General features: G+C 40.8%; 1 protein-coding gene across 1 annotated transcript in view; it reads left to right on the top strand.

Moving 5' to 3' along the window:
- Window positions 1-25917, top strand: part of GABRG3 (gamma-aminobutyric acid type A receptor subunit gamma3) — an 832639-nt gene that overhangs the window by 512862 nt on the left and 293860 nt on the right. Inside the window, exon 5 of the mRNA XM_063953303.1 lies at window positions 21516-21598. Coding sequence (XP_063809373.1) covers window positions 21516-21598 — 83 coding nt within the window. The remainder of the gene's footprint in view (window positions 1-21515; window positions 21599-25917) is intronic.

Raw genomic sequence — 25917 nt, 5'->3', positions numbered from 1 at the left:
ATAAGAACAAATCACAGCATAAAAATTAAACATACTGTACGTATTTAATACATTTAGTCAGTAATCTATTGGGATAGCATTTGTGTAAACAATATTTAATATTTAATGTTTTAGCTATCATGTGAAGCCAGAATGGTTTGTGCCATTCATATGCTATGTAATTATTTTATTTATAACAATAACATGTATTAAAAAAAGAGCTAACATCCAGGATTGGAATTTATTACATTGTCTTTAGAAATGGTTAGTTCTGAACAGGTGTGATACTCATTACCAGGATGGTAGACCGACCACAGCATCCCGATGGAGAGAATCCCAACAGAGGGTAGGTAAGTATACATACCCTCTCCCATTACCCCTCCCAACCCTAACCCTCACTTCCTGCAGCCTAACCCTAATCCTCTCCAGTGGTGCCTAAACCTAACCCTCCCTTTCTTGTAGTCTAAACCTAAGCCTATCTCCCCCGCAGTCTAACCCTAACCACCCCCGAAGGTGTCTAAACCTATTTCCCCCCCCCCCCACACACAGGCTAACACTACAGTGGGGCACATACTATCGGGATGCTGGGTATCAGGATTTCGGCATTGGCATTTCAGCTGATGTCTGAGTTCCATCGCTGGCATTTTGGCTACGTCTCAGGATTCTGACTGCTGGCATCCATACAGTTGGCATCCTGACCATATCCCATTCTAAACAATAACTCATGAAGAGATTTAGTTAAATAGATGGAGATTGTTACTAATGCAATGTATGTGTTATTCTCAGACCATATAACGTAGAAATCAGAGTTGTCCAGAAAGTATTATTAAAGCAGATGCTTTTTAATTATGTATGAATTAGTATAATTGGTATTAGTATTTGGGTGACTCATTTTTGCTGGACTGCACTCCTGAAATGTATGTTTCTTTGTTAAAAGAACAAGTGCAAAATAAACATATTGCAGATATTTTGCATTGTTTCTGTTAATGTTGCTACAGTATATACTGTATGTTGGGGTAAGAGGGGTGATCTCTCATCTGAATTGTCCACTTTCTGGTGGGATCAGCTCCAAGGGAGAGGAAACCAAGAAAGTAGAAGTTGCAGTAGAAGTTTGTAATTCTGGGTTTTCTGGACAGCACAACTCAAAATGGAAATATGGAATTCTAGGTTTTCCAGGTCACCCAGAGTCAGCAGAAAATTAGTAGCAGAGGAAAAGTTTAAACTCTCATTTACCTAGTCTTCCACACATTGATGCCTGTTAGAGGCAAGATAATAGGGAGGTGACTGTGGTTCCAGGGGCCAAGGGCTATGCTGGGAGAGTATGGCAGATTGTGGCTGCAAGCAACTGCAGCGGACTGACTACTAAGCACGAGTAGTTTATTTGCTTATTTTCTGTGGGCACCTGTATTTCCAGGCTTAAGCCAGGGAATGCTATTCTTCAGTGTCTGCTGCCTGTAAAAAGACAGGAAGTGTGCCTACCAAGTCAAGTAACCATTTTACAATGTGTATGGTTAAAGAACTGTTGTATGTGGCATATCTCACATGAAGAAATTACGTTGATTTCCATCAAATTTGTTTTAGTTTTGCTACATATTTGTAAAATACAATACAAATCATAAGATTGCATAAGATTACAAGTGATGATCTCGAGATTTTTATACTATTATGGAAATTCCTCTAGTAATAAAGGAGATACAGCTAGTTTGGTTTATGAAAAGTATGTAAAATTGGTGTCTGCCCTAGTAATAGCTGTTAGGTATAAAGTCAGTGGAAGGCATACATTAAATACAAATTCTTAAGAATTGTGTGCTGGCTCTATATAAATAAATGCTAACAAATAATAAATGGGATGGCTTCGAGATACATATAGTGGGTTGGATCATTGGCTGATTTACTATAAAATTTGGCATGTTTAGCAGAACAAATTGAAAGAAAAGGGCACATGAAGCACATCAAATGTGATGGCAACCATCCAGTTCAATATGTAGGTTTATGTTTGTATTCAGCAGCATGTAACCTTCACTAACACTTGTGCAATTTGATAGGTGTTATTAGTTGAAACCATCACCACAAAAAGGAAGGAAATGAGCTGGGCATATCTGTTATAAAAGATGTGCACAGGCCCCCGTGTTTTGGTTTTGAATATGGATTCATTTTCATGTATTGGCTTTGCGTCTGCTTTTGCAAATCCCCCCTCGCATTTTTTGGTTTTAGGGGGTCATTCCGAGTTGATCGTAGCCCTGCAAAATTTTGCAGGGCTACGATCATGACAACAGACATGCGGGGGGACGCCCAGCACAGGGCTATCTTGCCCCGTATGTCAGTGCCGTTCCCCCCCACAGAAGTGCAAAAGCATCGCACATAGGCGATGCTTTGTACTTTAGGAGTATTTCCCGGCCAGCGCAGTTTTAGCGTGCTGGCCGGGAGCTACTCGTCACTCCCCGGCCCGCAGCGGCTGCGTGTGACATCACGCAGCTGCTGCGGCCCACCCCCCGCACAGTCCGGCCACGCCTGCATTGGCCGGACTGCGCCCCCATAACGGCGGCCGAATGCTGCCGTGCTGCCTCCTCCTGCCCAGCGACCACCTCTGCCTGTCAATCAGGCAGAGGTGATCGCAGGGAAACGATGGCCTACGGCTGCCCGGCATGCGCCGGTGCACCGCAGTGCCGGCGCATCCGCAATTCTGACCCGATCGCTGCGCTGCGATAAACTGCAGCGAGTGATCGGGTCGGAATGACCCCCCTAGATTTGGATCTGTGTGTTTTTCCAAAAAATGCTAAAAACACCCAAAAATCATATAATTTTTTTTTTTTTTTGTTCCTACAGTTTGATTAAGCGACTTCAGCTACAGGGACTGCCACTTTCGTGGCTGTAGTGCTTGGTTTGTTTTGGTCCCCACAAACCAATTTTTTAGAAGGACTACCTCTGATCATTAATGAGGAGGTTGATGAAGGTGTTGGTGTACATTCTCAAATCTCATGTAATATACATAGTATGCTTCCAAGAATGCACCAGGTGATAGCAGTCCCCTTGTGTAGCAAATTATGTGGCACTCCAAAAGATTCTTTCTATAAAGCTGAAAGTCAGTATTCTTCAAGCTAAACAAAGTTAAAGAGATCTACTACTAGATGCAACCATTCTGATTTTAGCTATCATTTGTCTATTGCATTCTAGGAAATTATAGAATCTGGATGCACGTTGGAGGCTTATTGCATGTAGAGTGTAAGTTGTGATGATACAATACAGTAAACCAGTCTGCACTGTCACAGTGAACATAAGGTTCACTGCCTTCTTTAGATACAGGCTTCTATCCTAAAAGGATGTTGTTGAAATTGAGATAAAAGAAACTTTGCACAAAAGCAAAAGGCACCCTTTGTGACCACCACACAAACACAACATGTGACTTACTGATATACACAATGCAGTGGCATATCTATAATGGGTGCAGAGTTTGCAGTGCATATGGGCCCCTGGGAGCCACACCACACATGGGACATATTTAAGTTGCCGGGCTGCCGAAATCCCGGCGGTCAGGGTACTGACGCCGGAATCCCAACATTTGGTGAAATATCAGCAGTAGCAATCCCGACCACCACCCAGAATCCCCGCTCAGATGGTGGTCCTTGCCACCCCCGAGGGGGAATATAACCCTGTGGTGTGGCGAGCACAGCAAGCCCACGAGGGGACACGCTGCACTCGCTGCCGGTGAATCCCCACATAGCCTGCACCCCATTTCTTCAATAATTACCCCACCACAGTCCAGTGTCAATGGAAGCATCACTGCAGAAATCACCAGAGAAATGGTGTAGTGGGCATTATCCCAGCGTTTCTCATGTACAGTAGGAAAATTACTGGGAAAATGGCCACCACGCCATTTCTCTGGATACTTGTACATGTATGTGACCGCATCACAGAATGGAGTTTAGGTTACACAGGACCTGTCCAATTAGGGGATTCCCGCTTACCATCAGTAACCGCCTGTTACTCACTCCACCCACTGTGCAGTGGGAGGATACTATGTGGATACCACCAGACTCCTCCTTGCCGTGGTGTCTGGAACCACGGTTCTGCTCTGTATGTGTCAACACGCTGTATTACCACACCTGTGTGGTGTTGACAAATCCCCACTAGTTGCTTGCCCAAGCACGGCATGGTAGGAGGCAGAAGGCGGAGCTTGGAGACACTGGGTGTACCCAAAACAGCTGAGGAATAGAGCTATGTTTGGCATAGCCCTGTAGGTCACAAGATGAAGCAGTCGTCTTGAGGCAGAAGATGTTTATTTGCACAAATAGTTTGAAAAAGAACTCGTCCCAATTTCTGGGGGAACAGCAATACAGCAGATGTTTATAGCAGAAGAAGATGGTATAGTACATCCTGAGGCTCACAGGTCTCCTCTTTTATCTCAAACCAACATTCGGTACCACAGGGAGATAGTCCCACCCCGAGTCTTTTTAACCAATCAGGTTATCTCACAAAAAATATAAATAAATAAATACAAGTTGCGTTTCAAAAGAGTTAAGAATTGGATAAAGCAATGTTCTGCTCCTTTTCATATATGAACCAAACCAGTGTGCTTTTACAAACACAATCTGATTAACATGTTCCTGTCTCTTTCACAAATGTAAATAGAACTTGAATTTCAATTGCATTCATCCTCTCACACATTTACACAGTTCTTGTAATTTAAATATAAACCCACTAGTTTGCATTCATAAAACACAATCTGATTAACATGTTCCTGTCTATTTCACATCTCCATGCAAACACAGTTTTGGCTTATCACACAATAGGAAATGCTGAAAGCACCCACAGACTGCTCTCCAAACCTTAGTTTGTATTTCTAAGAAAATGTTTGGCCACCAAAAGGCACCTATCCCCTGCTGGAGCTAGGGCAATTAACATATTACTTTCTATGTACAAGTTGCTGAAGAACAATTGTCAAGGTCTTTTAGAAACAAAATAACTCATACCTTTCACATAAGTGCTTTGTCCATGCAGTTCTATAACCGTGTAGTCCATAATTCTCCAACTGCACACAGTGCAGTGATATAACATATTAAGACACCTTATTAAACATACATTTAGTCATGTATAGCTCATGGTGCCTAGGGCCAATTGTTCCTTTTTAAAATAGTGCCTAGTGACGATTATCAATTTAAATGGCACCAGGCACGGAGGGTTAACCCCTTAGGTGCTGCGGCGGCCATTACCCATGTGGCTGACGGTATCTATGGCCACAATATGCTCTAAACTCTGGCACAGCACTACGGTCTACTTGTGACCATTGTTCTGATAGTCTATTGCGCTGCCGTCTAGAGAGGAGGGGGCCTAGACAGAGACTGCACATGGGTCCCCTCCACACTTAATACACCCCTGACACATTGATTATATTGACTTATTCAGAAGTCATTGTCACATGTTAAAAAATGTTGAAAGTACATTTTTGTCATGATTTTGCAATCTATGTGGCATTGTTGATCATTTGTCTATAATGAAATACAGCAAATGTTCAGACAAAAATTAATTTCTCATACTGTGGGCTAAATGTAATAGCCTCTGAGTTGCCAGAGGTGTGGGACTGCCCATTTCTTTTAAAACAGCAATCACTTATAAAGCAGAACCAAGTTGGTAAATGGTTGCTGCTTTAAAAAAACAGGCAGGCTCACACACAAAGTTCCGCACCTCCGGCAATTTGGAGGCTGTTAGATTTAGCCCTGTAGCCCTGTACTCTGTGTGCTATATATATAAGACATTTTACAGTACTTACAGAGTACATTTTGTAGCCTATGGTCTGAGCGCTGCTTATAGATTTTACTGCAGTACCCACTGCTTTCACTTCCTGCATCAGGATATACCAAAAGTTAGGTTATCGTTGCCCATTACTTTTCACGTACATAGTACAATTTACACAACTTTTATTTTTTTATTGGGCTATTTGGTTCTGGAGTTTATTGCCTGCTGTAGTATCCACATGCCGTAATTGCCGTAGAACAAACTCCTAACTGGGAGAAAATGATCAAAAAGAGAAAAGGTAAGCTCTGTTTTCTAGCTGTGCACACTGCACTTGTGCAGACATCTGTGCTGATGCATTAATTATTTGTGCCATAAACAAAGCTTCAATCTACCACTCTTTATACACCCAGGGCAGGATGTATTAACATACATCGTCGCCCCTCGCCGCACATCACAGCGACGTTGATCGCATATGTACTAACATATGCGATCAACATCGCAATGCGGTGACGGAGGCCCCCCGCGATACCTGTGAGGTGGACTGTGGGGGGTCTCCATCACCTCCATGGGCTCTCCTTCTCCTCAGCTGCCGGGAACAAGGCAACAGGCTGTCCCCGGTGCCTCCTCCTCCCCCTGTAGCCGGAAGGACCTCCGGCTGTGTTGCTTGTGGGAGGAGGAGTTTACCTTCCAGGTCCAGGCTGCCTGGAGGAAGGTATGCCAGGGTGGAGGGGGGTCGGCATCTGCAGCGGGTTGTGGCGGCCGGCAATAAGAAGCCTATAGGCTTCTATAGGGTATCGCCATCCAAAAATAGCGATACCATGGGCAGCGAAAACCCAGCGGCCGGGTCTTAGTACATTTGAAAATGCAGTAAAACCCCTGAAAATGAGGGTTTTACTGCATTTTTCCCTTAGTACATCCCACCCCCAATACCCACATACCAGCTCCTTATACACTTTGAGTTACAAAAATTCTAATAATAAATCTTATCCCTTCATTACCTAAAGTCCAGAATGATACCCAGGTGCACTGGTGTCTTATGAAAATTGCTGCTCAGGGTCAGATGTAGCATTCAAAGGGGGTACAATGTTAGATTTTGGATCAGAGCAAACAAAACAAAACTTGTTGCAATAAACAGGCAACTGATACTTTCTGTAATGATTTGTTTGAGTTATCGTCTATGTCCCCACACATTACACCTATGACACCCCACCCTTCTCCCCTCAGATTACACCAATATCATCTACATATTACATTAATTTCCCCTACACATTTTATTAATACCACCCACACATTACACAAGGATAACCCTCAGCCCTAACCGCTGCAGATTACACCAATAATATGCTCTCAAACTGAGCAATCCTTTTACTCTGTCTACATTTCTAGGGGCAAATAAATTATTTCCAGAGAGGGATTTCCAAATAATTTTTGAATAAAGTGGAAGAAAATAGGTGCTGCCATAAGCAAAAAGAAAAAAAAAATACCAATATGGTCATTCATAAATATGGAAAAAGAAAATATATTGGTCCTGATTCACACACTACTACAATAATTTTAGGAGCCCATTTATAAGCATGTTTTACTGTAGCTATTTTAAACTTTTTGTGAATGATCAATGGTGCTTCAGCCTATCAGCTCCCAACTGTAATTTTTCAAACATATGATTGGAGTTGATTGGCTGGAGCACAATTTGTCATTTGCAGTGTGTTTTAAATAACTAAAACTTGTTCATAAATTGACCCCTAAGTGTCTTTTGCTGTAGTTTCTTCTGAGACTTTAGCTAATGCTAATATCAACCCTTCTCCTGATATACGAGCATGTGTCTGAATGTGCAAGAATTGAAATGTCCACTTAGAGTGCCTTTAATAAAGTTTGGTGTGTCTTTAGACGCAAACATTGGTCGCACCATTAATACGTGTAGCAGCTCCATGCTTGTTGCAGATTCTCCCCAGTGTAAGGAATGAAGTGCCTGAGTTTGCAACCAGTTATGCAACATGCCCACGACATTCTCATAACACGCTTGGAAGATGGACTATCTTCAGGCGCCTGAATGGGTTGGGTATGTGTGACCAGTGGTCAGGAGACCGCCAGTCACAATAACGATGGTGGGATCACAGCATTTAGATGCCCGCCAGGGAGGCAAGCACAACAAAGCCCCTTGCGGGCTCACTATGCTCACCACGCTGGTGTCGGCTGTGCTCGCCACAGGTTCTATTCCCACTCTATGGGTGTTGTGGACACCCACAAGTGGGAATAGTCCCTGTTGGTCACCATGCTGACCACCGGGATAGTGAGGGTTCATGATGTAGGTACCGGTATTGTGACCGGACATAACTACATACCGTCTGAATAGCCAATTCCCAATCACTACCCAGGAATGCTGACCAAATTTCCAACACATACATGTACCATTTGTCTCAGTCATAACTGCACCTGTGTGCATACACACACTCAGTGGTGCATGTAGAAAAAAATGTCTTATAGGTACTGTGTGCACGCGCCGAAGGTACTTATAGGTACTGCGTGCACTGAAAAAATGGGTGTGGTCAAATGCCACATGGGGTGTGGTTAATTAAAATGGGGGCATTATACACATATGGGGGGCCAGATATACTTATGACACCAATAGTGCCAGATCCACATATGCCTTCACAGTGCCAGATATGCCCCCACTGTGCACGATATGCTCCTACAGTGCCAGATACACAAATGCCCCATGGTGCCAGATGCACAAATGCCCCCAGTAGTGCCATATATGCCCCCACAGTGCCAGATACACATTGCTCCAGAGTGTCAGATACACATATACCCCCGCAGTGCCAGATATGCCCCCACTGTGCCAGATACACATATGTCCCCCACAGTACCAGATACACATGCCCCACAGTGCCAGATACACATATGCCCCCAGAGTGCCAGATATGCCATCACAGTGCTAGATGTACATATGCCACCACAGTGCCAGATATGCCCCTTCAGTGACAGATATGCCCCCACAGTGCCAGATACACATGCCCCCACAGTGACAGATATGCCCCCACATTGCAAGATACACATATGCCCCCACAGTTCCAGATATGCTCCCACAGTTCCAGATACACATGCCCCCACAGTGCCAGATACACATATGCCCCTAGAGTGCCAGATATGCACCCACAGTGCCAGATATGCTCCCACAGTGCCAGATACACATGCCTCACAGTGTCAGGTACACATATGCCCCCACTGTGCCATATATGCCCCCACAGTGCCAGATATGCCCCTACAGTGCCAGATACACATGCCATCAGAGTGCCAGATATGCCCCAGCAGTGTAACTCACCATTGTTGCTGCTACCTGAGGCTGGCACTGTCTTCTGCTGCTGGGGAGAGGAGAGTGCAGCACGCCCTCCTCCTGCCCCTCTCCTGCCCTCAGTCTGGTCTCCGCTGAGAGGAAGAAAGGAGACAGGAAGCAGAGGCCGTATAGTCTGGAGTAGCTGAGCCTCACTTTCTCACGCATCTCCCGTTCCGTGTCCAGCACCCTCTGCAATCCCTACACTCTGTCCTCCGCATCGTCGGCCTGCTCCTGGAGAGAGTGTATCTTCCTCTTCACTGCTTCCAGGGAGTTGAGCCCGGCCATTCTCTCCTCTAGCACAATGCACTGTACTGTAACTATGGGGATGGTAATGTGGCTGCTGTCTGGCCCCGACATCCAAGTTCCCTGTGGTGCTCTGCCCTGCCTATACACATTACTGCATCTGACAGCAAATGGGTGATGTCAGCAGTGGTAGGGTGATTATTGCACTAAGGCTCCTGGGTATGAGCTAGGCACCAGTTCTGCACTTCATAGGTCAGTGGCTGCTGCTGGCACCGGAGTATAATCCAAGGATCGGTGAATACTAACAATTGGGCTGTAAAAGGGCAGATGTATGCACCCAGTGAGCGGTGTAGAGCTACACTGGGGCTGGAGCAATTGTACAGGGAACTTAGAGAGAGACTGCGGAGCTCTGGTTGATGCCACCAGGCTGCGAGACTCCTGTATATTAGAACTGGCACCGGTCCACGAGCCAATCAGGGCTCGAGTTCTGGCAGTGGTGGCTCCTGATTGGCTGCTTGTCCGCGACCTCTGATTGGCTAACGAACCAGCTCAGTGCACGCTGCTGCCACCACTGGCGGGCTCAGGGGACTCGGGATGGCAGGAGAGGAGAGGTGAATTCTGCGCTCTCCTCTCTCCAACACCCGGTGTCTGCAAGGTGGCAGCCCGGCGATACAGCGTACCGGCTGGGATTTTCTTACCAGTACACCATACCTCCCCGTACTGCCATACTTCCAGCACTGCACACACTGCAGTGCATGTATTAAACAAGCTTTCACGTGCACAAAGTAGCAAAAAATTATTAAACTCTGTGAACAACAGTATTGTGTGTGACTCAGAAGTGATATTCAGTATGAATTCTTATCTTGTTTGTTATGGACACCTGTACATTTACAGGCATGTCCAACCTGCGGACCATCAGCTGTTGAGAAACTACACATCCCAGCATGCCCTGACACAGCTTTAGCATTCTCTGACAGCAAAACTGTGTCAAGGCATGCTGGGATATGTAATTTCACAACAGCTGGAGGGCCGCAGGTTGGACATGCCTACCTTTACAATCACACCTCTCAGGGTGAAATATTCAGTGTACTATACCAAAGGTGCCAGAGAAGCATCATAGGATTGTGTGCAATATACATTTTTTCTTTACTATTGAGTATCTATGCTACAATTTGCTTAATTCTAGTACATTTTTTATTCTACTATTTTTCTAATATAACCCATGCAAATTCAACTTAATATAACTTTTAAGAATTTAAAATCTAATTAACAATGCGGACAGTCAAGATGGAATGATCAAAAGTACCTTGCGCTCACCTGTGCAATCAGTTCTAATTGTGTGTGGGAATTGTTAGTATTCGTAGTATCTAATAATAAGACTGAACTGAAACTGCAGATGTCTCTGGTCTGGGCTTGAACTGGTGATGCTTCTGACCAGACTGGACCGGGTGATGTTTCTTGTGCTGAACTGGGATTGGCTATAATACAGAATCGGGCTGGAACAGGTGGTGCTTCTTGTGCCAGGCTGGAATCAGCTTGGCTTCACGTGCCTGGCTGCAACTAGCTCAGCTTCAGGTGCTGGGCTAGAACTGGCTTGGCTTCAAGTCCCAGGCTGGAACTGGCTTGGAGCACAGGACTGACAACTGGCTAGGACCTGTAGTTCTTTGAAGATGACTGGTTAAATTACAGGAACCACACTATAACACTAGCAGCTAGCTGGAATCTGTAAACACCAGGAGAATAGCGCTGTTGCTGATAACACAGAGTAGAACTGGTTTCTGGCTGCAATGAGTAGTACACCAGCAGAGCAATACTAGTAGTACTAGTTGCTGGATGAAACCAGTAGTTCGCCATGGAGCTTTTGCTGTACCTGGAGACACCAAGGAATACTAGTTACTGACTGGGACCAGAACTTCACCAAGGAGATTGTGCTGTAGCAGGGTTTACAGAATCTGAGCTGAGTGAAACACTGAAGTCTGTGTCAGGAAACATTCTTTGTATACTGGGAGATAGAGTCTGTAGAACAGGATACAGGTACAAAAGATCTGGAATACAGTATGTAGACTCAGTATAATATACTTGCTCACTAAGGATTCAGGGGTTAATTACAGGCCAGGACTTAGAATTTCTTGCAGCAGGATGAAGAGTGTGCTAAACTAGCAGCTGATGGAAACACTCTGCAGTTAGCGCTCAGCAGAATGCTCAGGTGGAACTCACAAGTGGCTGATTAGCTCAGCAGACTGAGACATTGACACAGGCACAATCTGTAGACTACTGCAAAATGGTAACTAGTTTATTGCAGTTTGTTTAACAGTAACTCATAACAATGGAACTCAGGAGTCAGTGATGGGAAGGCTTCCCAGGCAAGGATTTCAGTAACGCTGGAACAAAATAACTACTATAGTCTACTATAGACAAGAGCCACAATAAGCATAATAACTTACTAGTCAGGTTGTGACTTATTGCTCTGGCAATAACATGGCCTCCAATATAAGCTTACATAGGAACTTCAGGTCTCTAATTTGGCTGTCAGAATCAGCTGAGACAAGAGGCACTCTGGAGGGATTGCAACCAGCTGACATGGGGGGTAATTCCAAGTTGATCGCAGCAGGAATTTTGTTAGCAGTTGGGCAAAACCATGTGCACTGCAGGGGAGGCAGATATAACATGTGCAGAAAGAGTTAGATTTGGGTGAGTTATTTTATTTCTGTGAAGGGTAAATACTGGCTGCTTTATTTTTACACTGCAAATTAGATTGCAGATTGAACACACCACACCCAAATATTCCAAATATATTCCAATTTATCTATCTCTGCTTCCCCATCTCTCCCTCCTAAGGCCACCATCATTAAGTGTAACATTGCAGCTATTGACACCTCATCACTATCCTCCCTGTTTGACTCACTTATCTCTTCTCTTCTCTCTCTCACATGCCCTGAACATGCCACATCCCTATACAATGCATCTCTTACTTCTGCCCTTGACTGTGTTGCTCCGCCAACCACTGTTCACCCTCACAGATCAACACCTTAACCCTGGCACACCAAATGCACCAGATATCTTCAAAAATGCTCATGTACTGCTGAGTGACAGTGGAGGAAATCACGCTCTAAGGCAGATTTCGTCCATTTCAAATTTATGCTCTCATCCTTCAGTACTGCCCTTTCCCTCGCTTAACAATCATACTTCAAAATTCTCATCTCTACCCAGTCTTCCAACCCCTGGCACCTCTTTTCCACTGTTAACTCCCTACTCTGACCACCACCACTCCTCTTCATTCCTCATTGTCTGGTCTTGAGTTTGCACTTATTTCACATCCAAGATTGACTCCATACATCAGGACATCACATCCCACCAGACCAGCAACCAGCCACCACCCATCCCTTGCCACCTCTCCCCTTCCCTCTTACCAACTCTGACATCTTTCTCCTATGTATCTAGTGAGGAAGTCATGGCCCTCATTCATTCCTTCCCCCCCACAACCTCCCCACTTGACCCTATCCCCTCCCACCTCCTCCGCTACCTCTCTCCTTCTGCCTGTTCCAATCTTGTCAACCTTCTCAATCTCTCCCTCTCATCAGGCACTGTCCCCTCTGTCTTCAAGCATGCTTTTGTCTCCCCTATTCTTAAAAAACCTACCCTTGATCCAAGCACTCTCTCCAACTATTAACCCATTGCTCTCCTCCCTTTTGCCTCCAAACTTTTTGAGTATATTGTTTAGAATCACCTCACTGCCTTTCTTTCCTCTCACTCACTGCTTGACCCATTCCAGTCTGGTTTTCATTCTCTCCACTCCACTGAAACTGCCCTCACAAACGTCTGCAATGACCTCCATGCAGCCAAATCTAAGGGCCACTACTCTCTGCTTATTCTTCTTAACCTCTCTGCAGCTTTTGACACTGTGGACCACCCTCTCCTTCTGCAAATCCTTCACTCTCTTGGTATGCATGATACTGCCCTCTCCTGGCTGTTCTCCTACCTTTCTGATCATTCCTTCTCTGTCTCCTCTCATGATGCTAGCTTCCCCCCACTTCCACTAACTGTTGGTGTCCCCCAAGGCTCTGTTCTTGGTCCTCTCTTTTTCTCTCTCTATACGTCCTCTTTAGGTTTTCTCATTAGTTCTTTTAACTTACAATATCACCTCTATGCTGATGACACTCAAATCTCCCTTTCCTCCCCTGATCTCTCCATGGCTCTGCTCACTCGTACCTCCAACTGTCTTTCTGCTATCTCTTTTTGGATGTCCCAGCACTTTCTTAAACTCAACATGTCTAAGACTGAGCTGATCATCTTCCCACCCTCCCACACAACCTCACCTCCCACAATCTCATTATCCATTGATGGCATGACTATCTCCTCTAGCCCCCAAGTTCGCTGTCTTGGTATAATCCTTGACTGTTCCCTCTCCAAACCACACATTCAGCAACTCTCATAAACCTGTCATTTTCATCTCAAAAACATTTTCAGGATCAGACCTTTTCTCACCCAGGACGCCACTAAGACCATTATTCACTCACTGATTATTTCCAGACTGGATTATTGTAATATCCTCCTAACTGGCCTCCCTGACAATTACCTCTCTCCACTCCAATCTATCCTCAATGCTGCAGCCCGGCTCATCTTCCTCACCAAACGCACTACATTCACCTCCCCTCTCCTACAAGCCCTTCACTGTCTTCCCTTACCTTTCAGAATCCAATTCAAACTTCTCACACTCACTTACAAAGCACTCACACACTCCTCTCTCATTTACATCTATAAGCTTATCACCATTTACTCTCCCACCCGTCCTCTTCGCTCTGCTAATGCATACCGACTCTCCTGTCTTCTGATTACTTCCTCCCACTCCTATCTCCAAGATTTTTCACGTGCTGCTCCCTTTCTCTGGAATTCTTTACCTCTCCCCCTCAGACTCTCCACCTCTCTACAGAACTTCAAATGGACTCTTAAGACCCACTTCTTTACCAAGCCCAGCCAAATCTCATCCTAACCCTCGGTCCCATGCTCGGTCTACCCCATGTGTGTCACCCCTGTCTGACTGCCCCTCCCCTTTAGAATGTAAGCTCTCACGAGTAGGGCCCTCTTCTCCCATGTGCTTATCCTTTTCTTACATTAATAATCCTCAACTGTCCAAATCCTGCAGTTTTTTGACCACCTTGAAACGTATCTCTATGTTGTTTACTGGTGTAGTTATGTTTAGTTACCCTGTACTTGTACTATATTGTCTTTAACGGTAAGTCACTGTTTTCCTGTTTTGATTATGTGCATATGGGTGCTGTGGAACCCTTGTGGTGCCATATAAATTAAGGATAAAAATAATAATAATAATAGTAATAATAATAAAAACAACACTGAACACCTATTATAACACAAGTTCACCACAGGTGCAGAATTTCCTCCAGAGAATAAATATATAGGTATTATTATTATTATTATTATTATTATATTATAAAATGATTATACAGTAGCTGTTATAGTCATTGGATGTATGGCACTAATTTGAGGTGAATCTCAATATACACTGACTAAATCTGAAGGTTTAGATTTAATTCTAAAGATCAAAATTGTTTCAGTTATTTTTAATAAATACATTTCCATAGAGCTTAAAAATTACAATAGTAAGTGATTTTTAAACAAGTGTATCACCAATATTGAATCAATGAGATATGTTTCTCCACCTACTGTATGCTGAATCTCAAGTGTTTGTAGTTTTAGTCTCCCAGGCAGATGGGTATACAATATTGGATATACAATCTTTTCAGTGTACAATATATCCAATCACTGGTATAGCTTGGGAATTTCATCACAAAAAGAAGATAATGGCCCTACTGTAGGTGATTAAAACTAAAACAACATACTTAAAGTTACAGTATTTTAGTTACAGAAATCAATAATATTATCAATATCAGACACAAAGGATGAAACAGATTCTGGCTGTCATAATAATACAGCCTAGAAATAAACCACAAATAACAGTCTTTGTCCCTGCAAAGCTATCTCTAATGTGTGATAAGAGGAAAAGTTCAAAGGGGTAAAGATGAGGGGACGGCACACAACGAACACCAACAGCTACTGTATGCCTTGATAAATCCTTACATTGAAATGCGCACTGGTATTTATTGTGTGCTTTATCCTCTTCTCTATCTCTTTGAACTACTCTTCCACAAAATAGATAGCTTTTCAGGACAGAGGCCATTATTTGTGACCACAAAGGACTTTAATGAGAAATACAACTCTACCTTTCCATCACACACATTCTTAGCAAGCTGAACTGATCATGGAGATACTTCTGATCTTGTGCTCTTCACACCAGCTACCCACACCTAACTGATGATTTATCTAGTGGATCTTATTTCTAAGCTGGGCTATTATGACATCCGGACCCTATTAAACCCTACAATATGATACTTTTCATGCAGTTCCATATGTGTGGAATTAGTCAGTCAGCAACAATAAGCACATAATTTATAGGAAATCTAGAGAGTTCAAAGACTCATATTAGTGCACCATACATCTATTGTATATTTTGCATTTATTTTGTTGTATTTATTCCTTTATTTCGTTTTACAGATATCTTATATATATGACTTCACCACTTTACTGGCTAATATTTTTTCAAAAAAATTCTCAGAAATTGTCCTTCTTTTTATGACTGAATTTAAAATATTTTATGAGTGATTTAGAACAATAATTTAAAACCTATCTAACACAATTAAAAAATAAAGTTTTAAACTTTTTATAAACATTAATCTAAACATTAATGATCGATATATTAGACCTAGCGACTTAGCATTTGCAGAGAGAAGCAGCCACCAGGTATGCACAGGGAAGCTGAAGGCAGCTTCTATTACATTCCCCTGGCAGCTGCTAATATTTGCAGATGCATGGTGGGGACTACTGCCGAGCTGCCTGATCAGCAGTGATTGGCTGCACGTCAGACACTGGAGTAGGGAACAATGAAGCAGAGAGTCCAGGAGGTCCCTCTAAGATTGGCATCTGCTTAAAGATTGTCTACTAATAGCCGCCCTGTGGGTGTTTCTGATTGGTTGCATCAGATCTGACCATGTTAGGGACAGACCAACCTGGCATTGTCACATCTCAAGCAACCACAACAGGCAAGTTTTTAATAAAACTTATATTTTATATCGATCTCAAACACTGCACTGCATATAAGAACTTCTATTTAATGCTTTGCTTCATGCTGTTTTTTTCCATGTCAAAATGATTGGGGTTAAAATCAGTGCTCTGTAATTACTTTTTTCAGCTTTTAGATTTTGATATTAGGTGGATTATTAAAAGCACATTTGACATTAAATGGCACTAAATAACTTTTTGATCACAGGACATTTCTGAAAACCATTGCAAAGGAAAATGGTTTTGTCATTGTTTCATTGGTTTGACATTACAATTTAGTTACTAAGGGTAATTCCACCTTTTTCTTTCCTAGCAGTATGAAGAAATACATTTACTGTAACATTATTTACAAACTTTTGTCAGTATGGAGAATGTTTTTGATGGGTTTTAAATAAAAAAAAAGATTACAACTTTATCTTGGACCAGATCAAGAAAAAAAAATGCTGATTGGTCCCTTTTTACTTTTTTAAAACCCAACAGAATAGGTGAAATATACAGAAACCGATGAGAATGTGTTTTTATTTTTAAGCTCTTTCAGACAGAAAAACAGAAGCTTATTGGTTAATGTGAATTTCGTTTTGTTTTTTCACACTCCGTTGTCATAAATGTCCCTCAGTATGATTTTTGGTCTCAACTATGAATTATTTAATCCATTAGAAATCCTTCCATTGAAAAGAAAATACATTTTACAGTATATCTTTTTTTTGAGTTGAGCAATGGTGTTAATATACATTTACTAAATTATATTTCTGGTTTCAGTGTTATATAATAATTTTTCTGGTTTCATTGTTATATAAAAAGTACTGCCTCATACTGAAATTACATCTTATAGCAGAATGAATCAATAATGTAGCAATGAGTATTTTTTTCCATAGCAAAACTTTTTGTGATTAGTAAGGCAGGATCAATGGCAAGATAATTGCCTTTGGACAGAAGGCATTTTTCAAACAATATATGACAATAAGTATTATATTGTCTTTTCTTCTTGATAAATAGATTACTTTATGTAACCTTTTGAACAAAAAAATAATTTAGAAGGATGGCAATAGGTGTTTTATTGGTGTTGATTGGAAGTGACTGTGTTTTCTTTTAGACCTAAGTTCCAGATTTTGTTGAGGCACTCCTAGCACTGATTGATTAGAGTTTACTAAAAGATCCCAACATGCTTTGCTCATTTATTACATCATATATTTATATAACACAAATTAAAATATCAATTCAATGTTATTTAACATCATATACAGTGGAGTAATCATTCCTGTGACATTCCAATCACTAATTGTAGAGCATTCGAGTGACTGATATACTATACAGATAGCATTCAACTACAATTTATACAACACAAAAATCATTCTAGTAACATCTGTTCAATACCGAGAGCATTATAGTGATCAATATACAGTACAGTACAGGTATAATGCTTGAGAACTCTATACAATACATAGAGCAGTCTTGTGACCAATATACAATACTGAGAACTCTCTATTGTCCGCTACACATTACATATAGCAATATAGTAACCTTGTTCAGTACAGAAAAAAATCTAGATCCATCTAGCATTCCAGTAAATGATGTACAATATATTCTAGTCTGATATGCTATAAATCAGCTATATTGCAAGCCTCATATAAACTGTTACGGAAATATTTTTATTCAGAAGTAGTAGCAAAACTTCTCTGTCTTTCAATAAACTGCATCCACACAACTGACCATCCTGAAAAGAAACCACAACACAGGCATATAATGTAAACCAAATTGAAAGTATTACGTGTCTGACATTCACTCTATGATAGCCCTGCCCTACACACTTTGTATTTTACCAATTTGTCTAAACAACAGATTTTGCCCATTTTCAATGGTTGATTGTCATTTGCTCTTATCCATTAACAGATTTTCATTCCAACCAGCCATATCTGGCAGATACTGTAGTCTGCAAGATAACTGTATATTTTATGCCCAGATTTATATAGAAGTCATTACTCAGAGATTCAGAATTCTTTTGTTTTCTCCACAGGCAGCAACCATAGAGGATGAATACATATAACTTGTATACTTTTACATATACAGCACACACAATGCATTTGGGCCACTGTCATTCATTTTTTTTCTAAAATTATGCTTTTTGAAGGGATATTGATTTTGCCTTTAGTTAATTGTGAATTTTAGGAAGTTGAGAAATACATTGCCTATGTGACCTATGTATCATAAAATTATGTTTTCCTATGTGTAACCTGTCAATATATATTCTGTATGAATTTTTTTATTTTTAAACTGTATGTCAAATTGCAATTCTGTACTCAGCAGACCAAGTGATTGACCTGAGCCACAAAAACATCTGGTCTGGTTCTAAAAGAGTGTATGTTTACTGTACACAGATGGGGGCTGTGTGTGAGCTACAATGATTTTATAACTTATACCCAGATCGCATAGCTGCCCTGTTTTCAATTTCAACCTGTCCTTAGATAGGCAATCTAAGACAGCTGGATCGTGATGGTTGCGCACTTTGGTCACTCAGGATGAGACACAATTTCATTGCCACCATGAAAAAGATCTTAATCTTTATACGCGCTGCACATATCAGTATTTCATACTTAGCTACACATAGGTATGTATCATTGGGCCTCACATGTGCGAGTTCAGTAAGAACACAGAAAATAGGCTAGATTAAATCGTTTTTTTTTGCTGGCCTAACTCTTGGTCGTTATTGTGTACGAATACATAATGTCGACCTATCATTTGACCCATTGCATGCACATCGTGCATGTTAATGGGTGCAAATATGATGCGATGTGCGGCCCCGTGGGTCACACATCCCATCAGCTGATCATATGTGCTGCACATATGATCAGCCGATCCCGGCCCCTGGCAATTGCGGAGGTACAATAGATTTATGGTGCAAAAGCACCGTACAATCTATTAAATGCTTGCTGGCTGGTGGGGAGTATTATTAATACGACTTGCATCTAATGCGAGTCATACTAATGTATGGCCAGCATTATTCCTAAAAATGTTTCTAAAGCTTACATAATAAAGCACTTAATAAGAATGACATACAGGTTATGATTCACAAATAATTTCAGAAATAAAAATAGGAATAGGTACAGAAATCAAAGCTGCTTACATATGACACCTAATTTTCTACTGCAGAAGAGATTACAGAAAAATATTAATACACCTCTCAGTCATAGTTTACCTCTCTTCAAGTAGTGGACACATTGTGTCATGTGCATTTCGTTGTTATGCACTCCCCACAGCTACTCCAAAACACGTACCCTTTTAGGTTTTTAACAGTTTCAGTACCAAAATTAATGTATTGTGGCCTGGGTGTGTAAAGGACTGCCTTCTTCCTGTAGCACAGTGTTTCTCTGCCAATCAAACAAGGTCAGCACACTTAATTACCTGCTTCATTCTGTTTGAAGACTAAGACCTACTGTATGACTTATCAATATTCTGGGCAGTTTTATGGACTTTGTCAGAAAAAAGATTCACCAGACCAAATGCCCTTCTTAAGAAATGTCTGTCACCTAGGTAGATGTGAAAGCTGGGTATAAGCTGCAAGGTCCTTGTAACTCACACATGCCCTGCTGCTGTGTACAGTAAACATACTCTTTTACACCCAGACCAGATGTCTTATGGCTTAGGTGAATCACTTTGCCTGCTGATTACAGAATTGTAATTTGACATACAGTTTGAAAACATTTTTCATAAAGAATTTTGGGGCAGATGTATTATGCCTGGAGAAATTATGAAGCAGTGCTAAATGGAAGGTGATAATGCACTAGCCAATCAGCTCCTGTCATTTTTCAAACCCGTAATGATTGGCTGGTGCGTTATCACATTCCACTTATCACTGCTTTAGCACGTCTCCAAGCTTAATACATCTGCCCCATACTTCGATAGGTTACACAGAGGAAAACATAATTTAATGATCCCTATGTCACAGTCCACATCAGTGATGGGAGACAAATAACTTAGAAATTATTCTGGTTTCATGTCACAGATTATCTACACTAAATATTGCCACTCAATGTTTCTGCTCGTCCAGGCAATAAGAAATCATCAGACTTGTTCTTGAATGAACCCAACATTTAGTTAGCATGATTATGAAACAGACTCAAATGCTGTAAGTGCTGAATCTGCAAATTGGTCTGAACAGCATGATCACTGTCCCATTTGGCCACTTATGTGTGTGGCCAAACTGAATGTGATCATTCCGTTCAGTATTCTAGACATTCAGAGCATGATTCAAAGGTGGATACAGTGAGCATCGTTGCTGAGTATTTGGACACAGCAGCGTTGTTCAAATATTCTAATGCAGCAGGAGGCATCTGTAGGAAACAGATAGATCCTGCATGCATCACATATCCAAGTGTTGTGTTAAAAAATGCAGCTTCAGATCCCTATCGCAGCTTCAGTTTACTCAGAATGACCAGTGGAACTGCTCAGCCGGGGTCAGGAAGTCTTCTGCCAAAGACGCGGATCATGGATACAGCATGCATGTCCCTGTTTTGTAGAATGTTACCCATCACTGCCCCTGCTCCCCCGCTCTACCTAAACGCAGCATCATGATTGATAAGGTGGGAATGTGAGCCATCTCACAGAAGCAGACCAGCACATGTAAAGTACAGATCCGGTGCATGTGCCTATATATAATAATCAGAGATGTTATATAAACCATTGACTGTGTATACATATCTGAATGATGACCTTAGAAAACATTGTGGCCTGTTAGTTTAGTTGCACACATAGAATTCAATACTTCAGCCAGCATTAAAAGGCATGCTAGATAAAGAGCCAACCAATTTTAGCAAGACAATTATTGGGTAACACACTCAGTTGAGCTTTACATATATAGCAATGTAAGGTAAAATGTCCAATATCACTGACTGTATGACTAACATCAGAATACTCACTGTACTATTTAAACTTGCTGTGTCAGTTTGTTAGTTCAATAAGTTTGTTTTTTAATTATTGTGTCTGTACTTGTGTTGGTTGCAGCATTTTGAGACTTGTTCTTTTTTTATGCACCGATGAGATCATTTCATATTTTTATTTTCTCTGATTCCTAGAGTGATGCATGATCTCTTTCTAGGCTCACCATTAATGCTGAATGTCAACTACAGCTACACAACTTCCCTATGGATGAACACTCCTGCCCACTCATATTCTCAAGCTGTAAGTATTCAGTCTGTGTCAAAGAGATGTTCCCTTGCTGAGATCCTGTATAACATGTGATATGGATTTAATGAAGTATAGAATTTGTGCTGTTTTGCTAGGTTTCAGGCTTGCAGTACCATGTGCCTATTTTTTGACATATACTGTATATGTAGGATGCTGCAGACAGATGGCATGTTTTCCTGTTGTGTATGTCTTCTGTTAATGATTTTTGTGCACATTTAACATGAAACTGCTGGACAATTCCACGCCTGATACATCTCTCTTTCATTATAGGGCTTCTGTACACCCCCTTTAATGTAGTCCTGCAATGCTATATCCAAGGGGCTGCTGCCTACATGAGATGACATTTTAATTTGTTTCTTTGTTTAGTCTTTATTACTGAATTCTGTGAAAAAGGACTTATTATTACATGAAGCATAGATATGGAGTTTGGAGTACTAGAAGTGAAGAGACTAAAAAACAGAAAATCAAGGGAGATTTTGTGATTATATTGTAGCAATGAAAAGTTAAAAATATTTAAACTCTTTATCAGAGCAAGAACATATTTTTAGAAATGGAACTGGTTTTATTCCAATGCTTGTCATTATGCCATGTTGGAGAACATAGATCAGTGTGCAATTCCATATCTACCATTTGGGCTCTCCAAGCACTACTATTTAAGTATTTCATAATCAAGTTTAAAGCAGCAATTCCATGAAAAATGAAGTGTGTGGGTTTTTTTTGCATCTTATATCACTGTCATGACCTGTAAATAGCAGCTTGCAATACCCCTCTCACCTCCCCCACTATGAAATCTTCCTCCTCCTTTTCCTCCCTCAGTCTTCACGTGACATACAGATAGGCTGAGAGCCTATGTCTGTCTGTGTTTCTGTCTGTCAGCCAGACAAATGATTTTATGTCTGCCCTGTCACTGTGACGTCCTCCTCATTTTCCTCCCCCCATCTTCCATTACATAACATGTAAGTCTGTGTCAACTACATTTGTTTTCCCAGCAGAGAGGTATTGAAAAGGAGACAAATAATTGTAAGGATAATGTATGCTTAACAGGTATTTATCTTGCTAATTAAATAATAAGAACAACCTTCTATGTATAATTTCTGTAAAGGGTAATTCACCCCCAAAAGTATGCCGGGCCAATTGCAATAAAGTGAAAATGTAAAAAAAATACCCCTACTTATATAATTTAGATACTGTAAATCACAGTAAAAATTAAAAATAAATAAAAAACATAGCTGGTAATATAACTTTTTCATGCATTCAACCCAGGTACTAATTACGTCTAAACTATTTGGAATGGGGTGTGACAGGTAATCCGGACTTATTATCATATTAATTATACCAAAGAATGCTTGGGCAAGTCTTCTGAACTTTATAACAAGGCATATACTGTCACTAAAAGCATTTTTGCTTTTAAATGCTACAGATTGTTGTACCATTCTCAATTAGGTGATCCATCTATCATAATTCTACAGTGGAATAGCAAACCTCAAGTGAGCTGTTATGCGCAGTAGAATGAATTTAGATAAATGCTTTGTTTATACTGATTTTTGCAAAGTGGTTTGGATTAAAAATGGTATGTACAGTATGTTGTGAATAGATAATTGATATTATTATTTCAAGAAAAATTGTTTGCTAATACAATATGTTTTAGTGAATTGATATAAATCAATATTATACCACCCCACTCAGCCTTATAAAATGTACAATATGTGTTTGCATTTACACTATATATATTGTACCAATAGGGGGCTTGTTCTTTTATCTCTTACTGTTTAGAAAGTACTGTAGAGTTTCTTTCTAAAAGAAACACTCAAACATATACCTCACAAAAAGCAAAATCATTTATTAAATAACAAGAACACTTAATTCATTGCTATCATACTGTAGGCTTTCTACCATTTATTCTCAAAACTAGGCATATAGGTATATATGTATATATATACAAAAATCTGTAATTGTTATCTTGGTCTGGAATACAGTATACTGTAGTATCTCCAGCAGTGCACAGGAAGAGATGCCCCCTTTCTACCTTCCCCAAGAACCTCAGTGACATTATTAAAGAGTTTCTTTATGCTGACAGCTTGAACACAACGGGATGCGGTCAGGATGCCGCCGGACGGAATCCCGGCGGTCGAAATACCGAAGCCGGAATCCCGACTGCCACAATCCCGACATATTCTCCCTCCGTGGGTGTCCACGACACCCATAGAGGGAGAATATAATAGTGTGCCGAGCGTAGCGAGGCACCGTGCCTGCAGCGTGGCGAGCGAAGCGAGCCCGCAAGGGGCTTCGTTCCGCTCACCACCCCTGTCGGGATTGTGTGGTCGGGATTCCGGCATCGGTATTTCGACCGCCGGGATTCCGACCGGCGGCAATTAGTACTGATCCCAACACAACAATAGCCAAACATGAAAGCTGCATTGTAATTGCATAACATTCAAGAATATTTTTAATCTTGAAACCATTTATCATGCTACATCTAGCCAGGGCTTTGTGAGGTATAGTCTGAAAGTTATCCTTGCTATTCATCATGAATAAATAATCAAAATTTTGCAAAACACTGGGGTAAATTTACTAAGGTGGGAGATTTTTAGAACTGGTGATGTTGCCCATGGCAACCAATCAGATTCTACTTACCATTTATCTAGCTGCTTCTAGCAGATAATAGATATAATCTGATTGGTTGCTATGGGCAACATCACCAGTTCTAAAAATATCCCACCTTAGTAAATTTACCCCACTGCATATGACATTTTTTGTAACAATTCTAAATAATAATAATAACAACAACAATAATAATAATAATTCTGATAATACTAATAAATATAGTATACCTTTTTACAAAATGTAAATATCAGAAAAGCACACACCTGCATATCAAGAAAGCACACAACTGCAAACTCAGATTAGCATATTGCCTTTTCTTAAACGGGTATAATAAGATTTTTGATACAGTACCTCATAATCATTACGCCAGGAGAATAAAATGGCCAAATTACTTATGAAAACAATGTCTTCTACTTAAAACCCAAAAAGTTAGAATGATCATAAGGCCCCATTTCCACAGTCTGTATTCATACTGAAAATCAAGATCAAGCGTTTGCCCTTTTGCACAGTCAATTAATTTTTTACAAATTAATTTAAAGCTCCTATCTTAAACATGCTCTGATCACATCTACTGTATGCTAAAGAACTTTATATTTGACCAGACTTGTCTTGTTAATCTATGATCCATTTTGCTATGCCCTCTTATCCCACCTTAAATACTCAGCTGAGACTATCATTACTAACTGATCAGTTATTTCATTGCCATGTTCAAATATCTTTATTACAGTACTTGGTTTCAATCACAAAATATTTAGTATTTTTTAACCCAATTGACAATCTTTTTGTCATATTTTTCCTCTCTTGACCTATGACTTTCTTTTTCTAATTACAGGTTGAGTATCCCATATCCAAATATTCCGAAATACGGAATATTCAGAAATACAGAATTTTTTGAGTGAGATAGTGAAACCTTTGTTTTCCGATGGCTCAATGTACACAAACTTTGTTTAATACACAAAGTTATTAAAAATATTGTATTAAATGACCTTCAGGCTGTGTGTATTAGGTATATATGAAACATAAATGAATTGTGTGAATGTGCACACACTTTGTTTAATGCACAAAGTTATTCAAAATATTGGCTAAAATTACCTTCAGGCTGTGTGTATAAGGTGTATATGAAACATAAATGCATTCTATGCTTAGACTTAGGTCCCATTGCCGTGATATCTCATTATGGAATGCAAGTATTCCAAAATACGGAAAAATCAGATATCCAAAATACTTCTGGTCCAAAGCATTTTGGATAAGGGCTACTCAACCTGTATTTGTTCCTGTCTTTCTAGCTATGAAGTTCATTTTCACATAAAATGTATCCTTCTCTCTTAATCTTCTGAGGCCCATAAAGGTTTTCTTTGATAAACCCTTATATTCTCAATCTTTACCTTTTGCTTGGTAAAAATTATAATATCTTATCATTTTTATTGCTGATTAAACTGGAGCAAAGTTGGTTGAAAATTTGATGTACAGTATGGGCTACTGCATGGTGTGCACAGAAAAACTGTGCATCCATTCACTTCTATGCAGAGTTAAATGCAAATTGCAGTGTGACCACCTGCTATCTGTATGCTTGAGTTGCATTAACCTCACTGCGCATTTGTACCTACCCTACACCAGGTGCAAAAATATCACCTGTCAAAGGCATATATAAGCTTACACTCACCTCTGCATAGCCGGCAGTTGTGTAGACAAGTCCTCACTGAACTTTA

This window comes from Pseudophryne corroboree, chromosome 2 (genome assembly GCF_028390025.1).
Source record: "Pseudophryne corroboree isolate aPseCor3 chromosome 2, aPseCor3.hap2, whole genome shotgun sequence".
Taxonomy (NCBI): domain Eukaryota; kingdom Metazoa; phylum Chordata; class Amphibia; order Anura; family Myobatrachidae; genus Pseudophryne; species Pseudophryne corroboree.
This window is presented reverse-complemented; position numbering and strand designations above follow the sequence as displayed.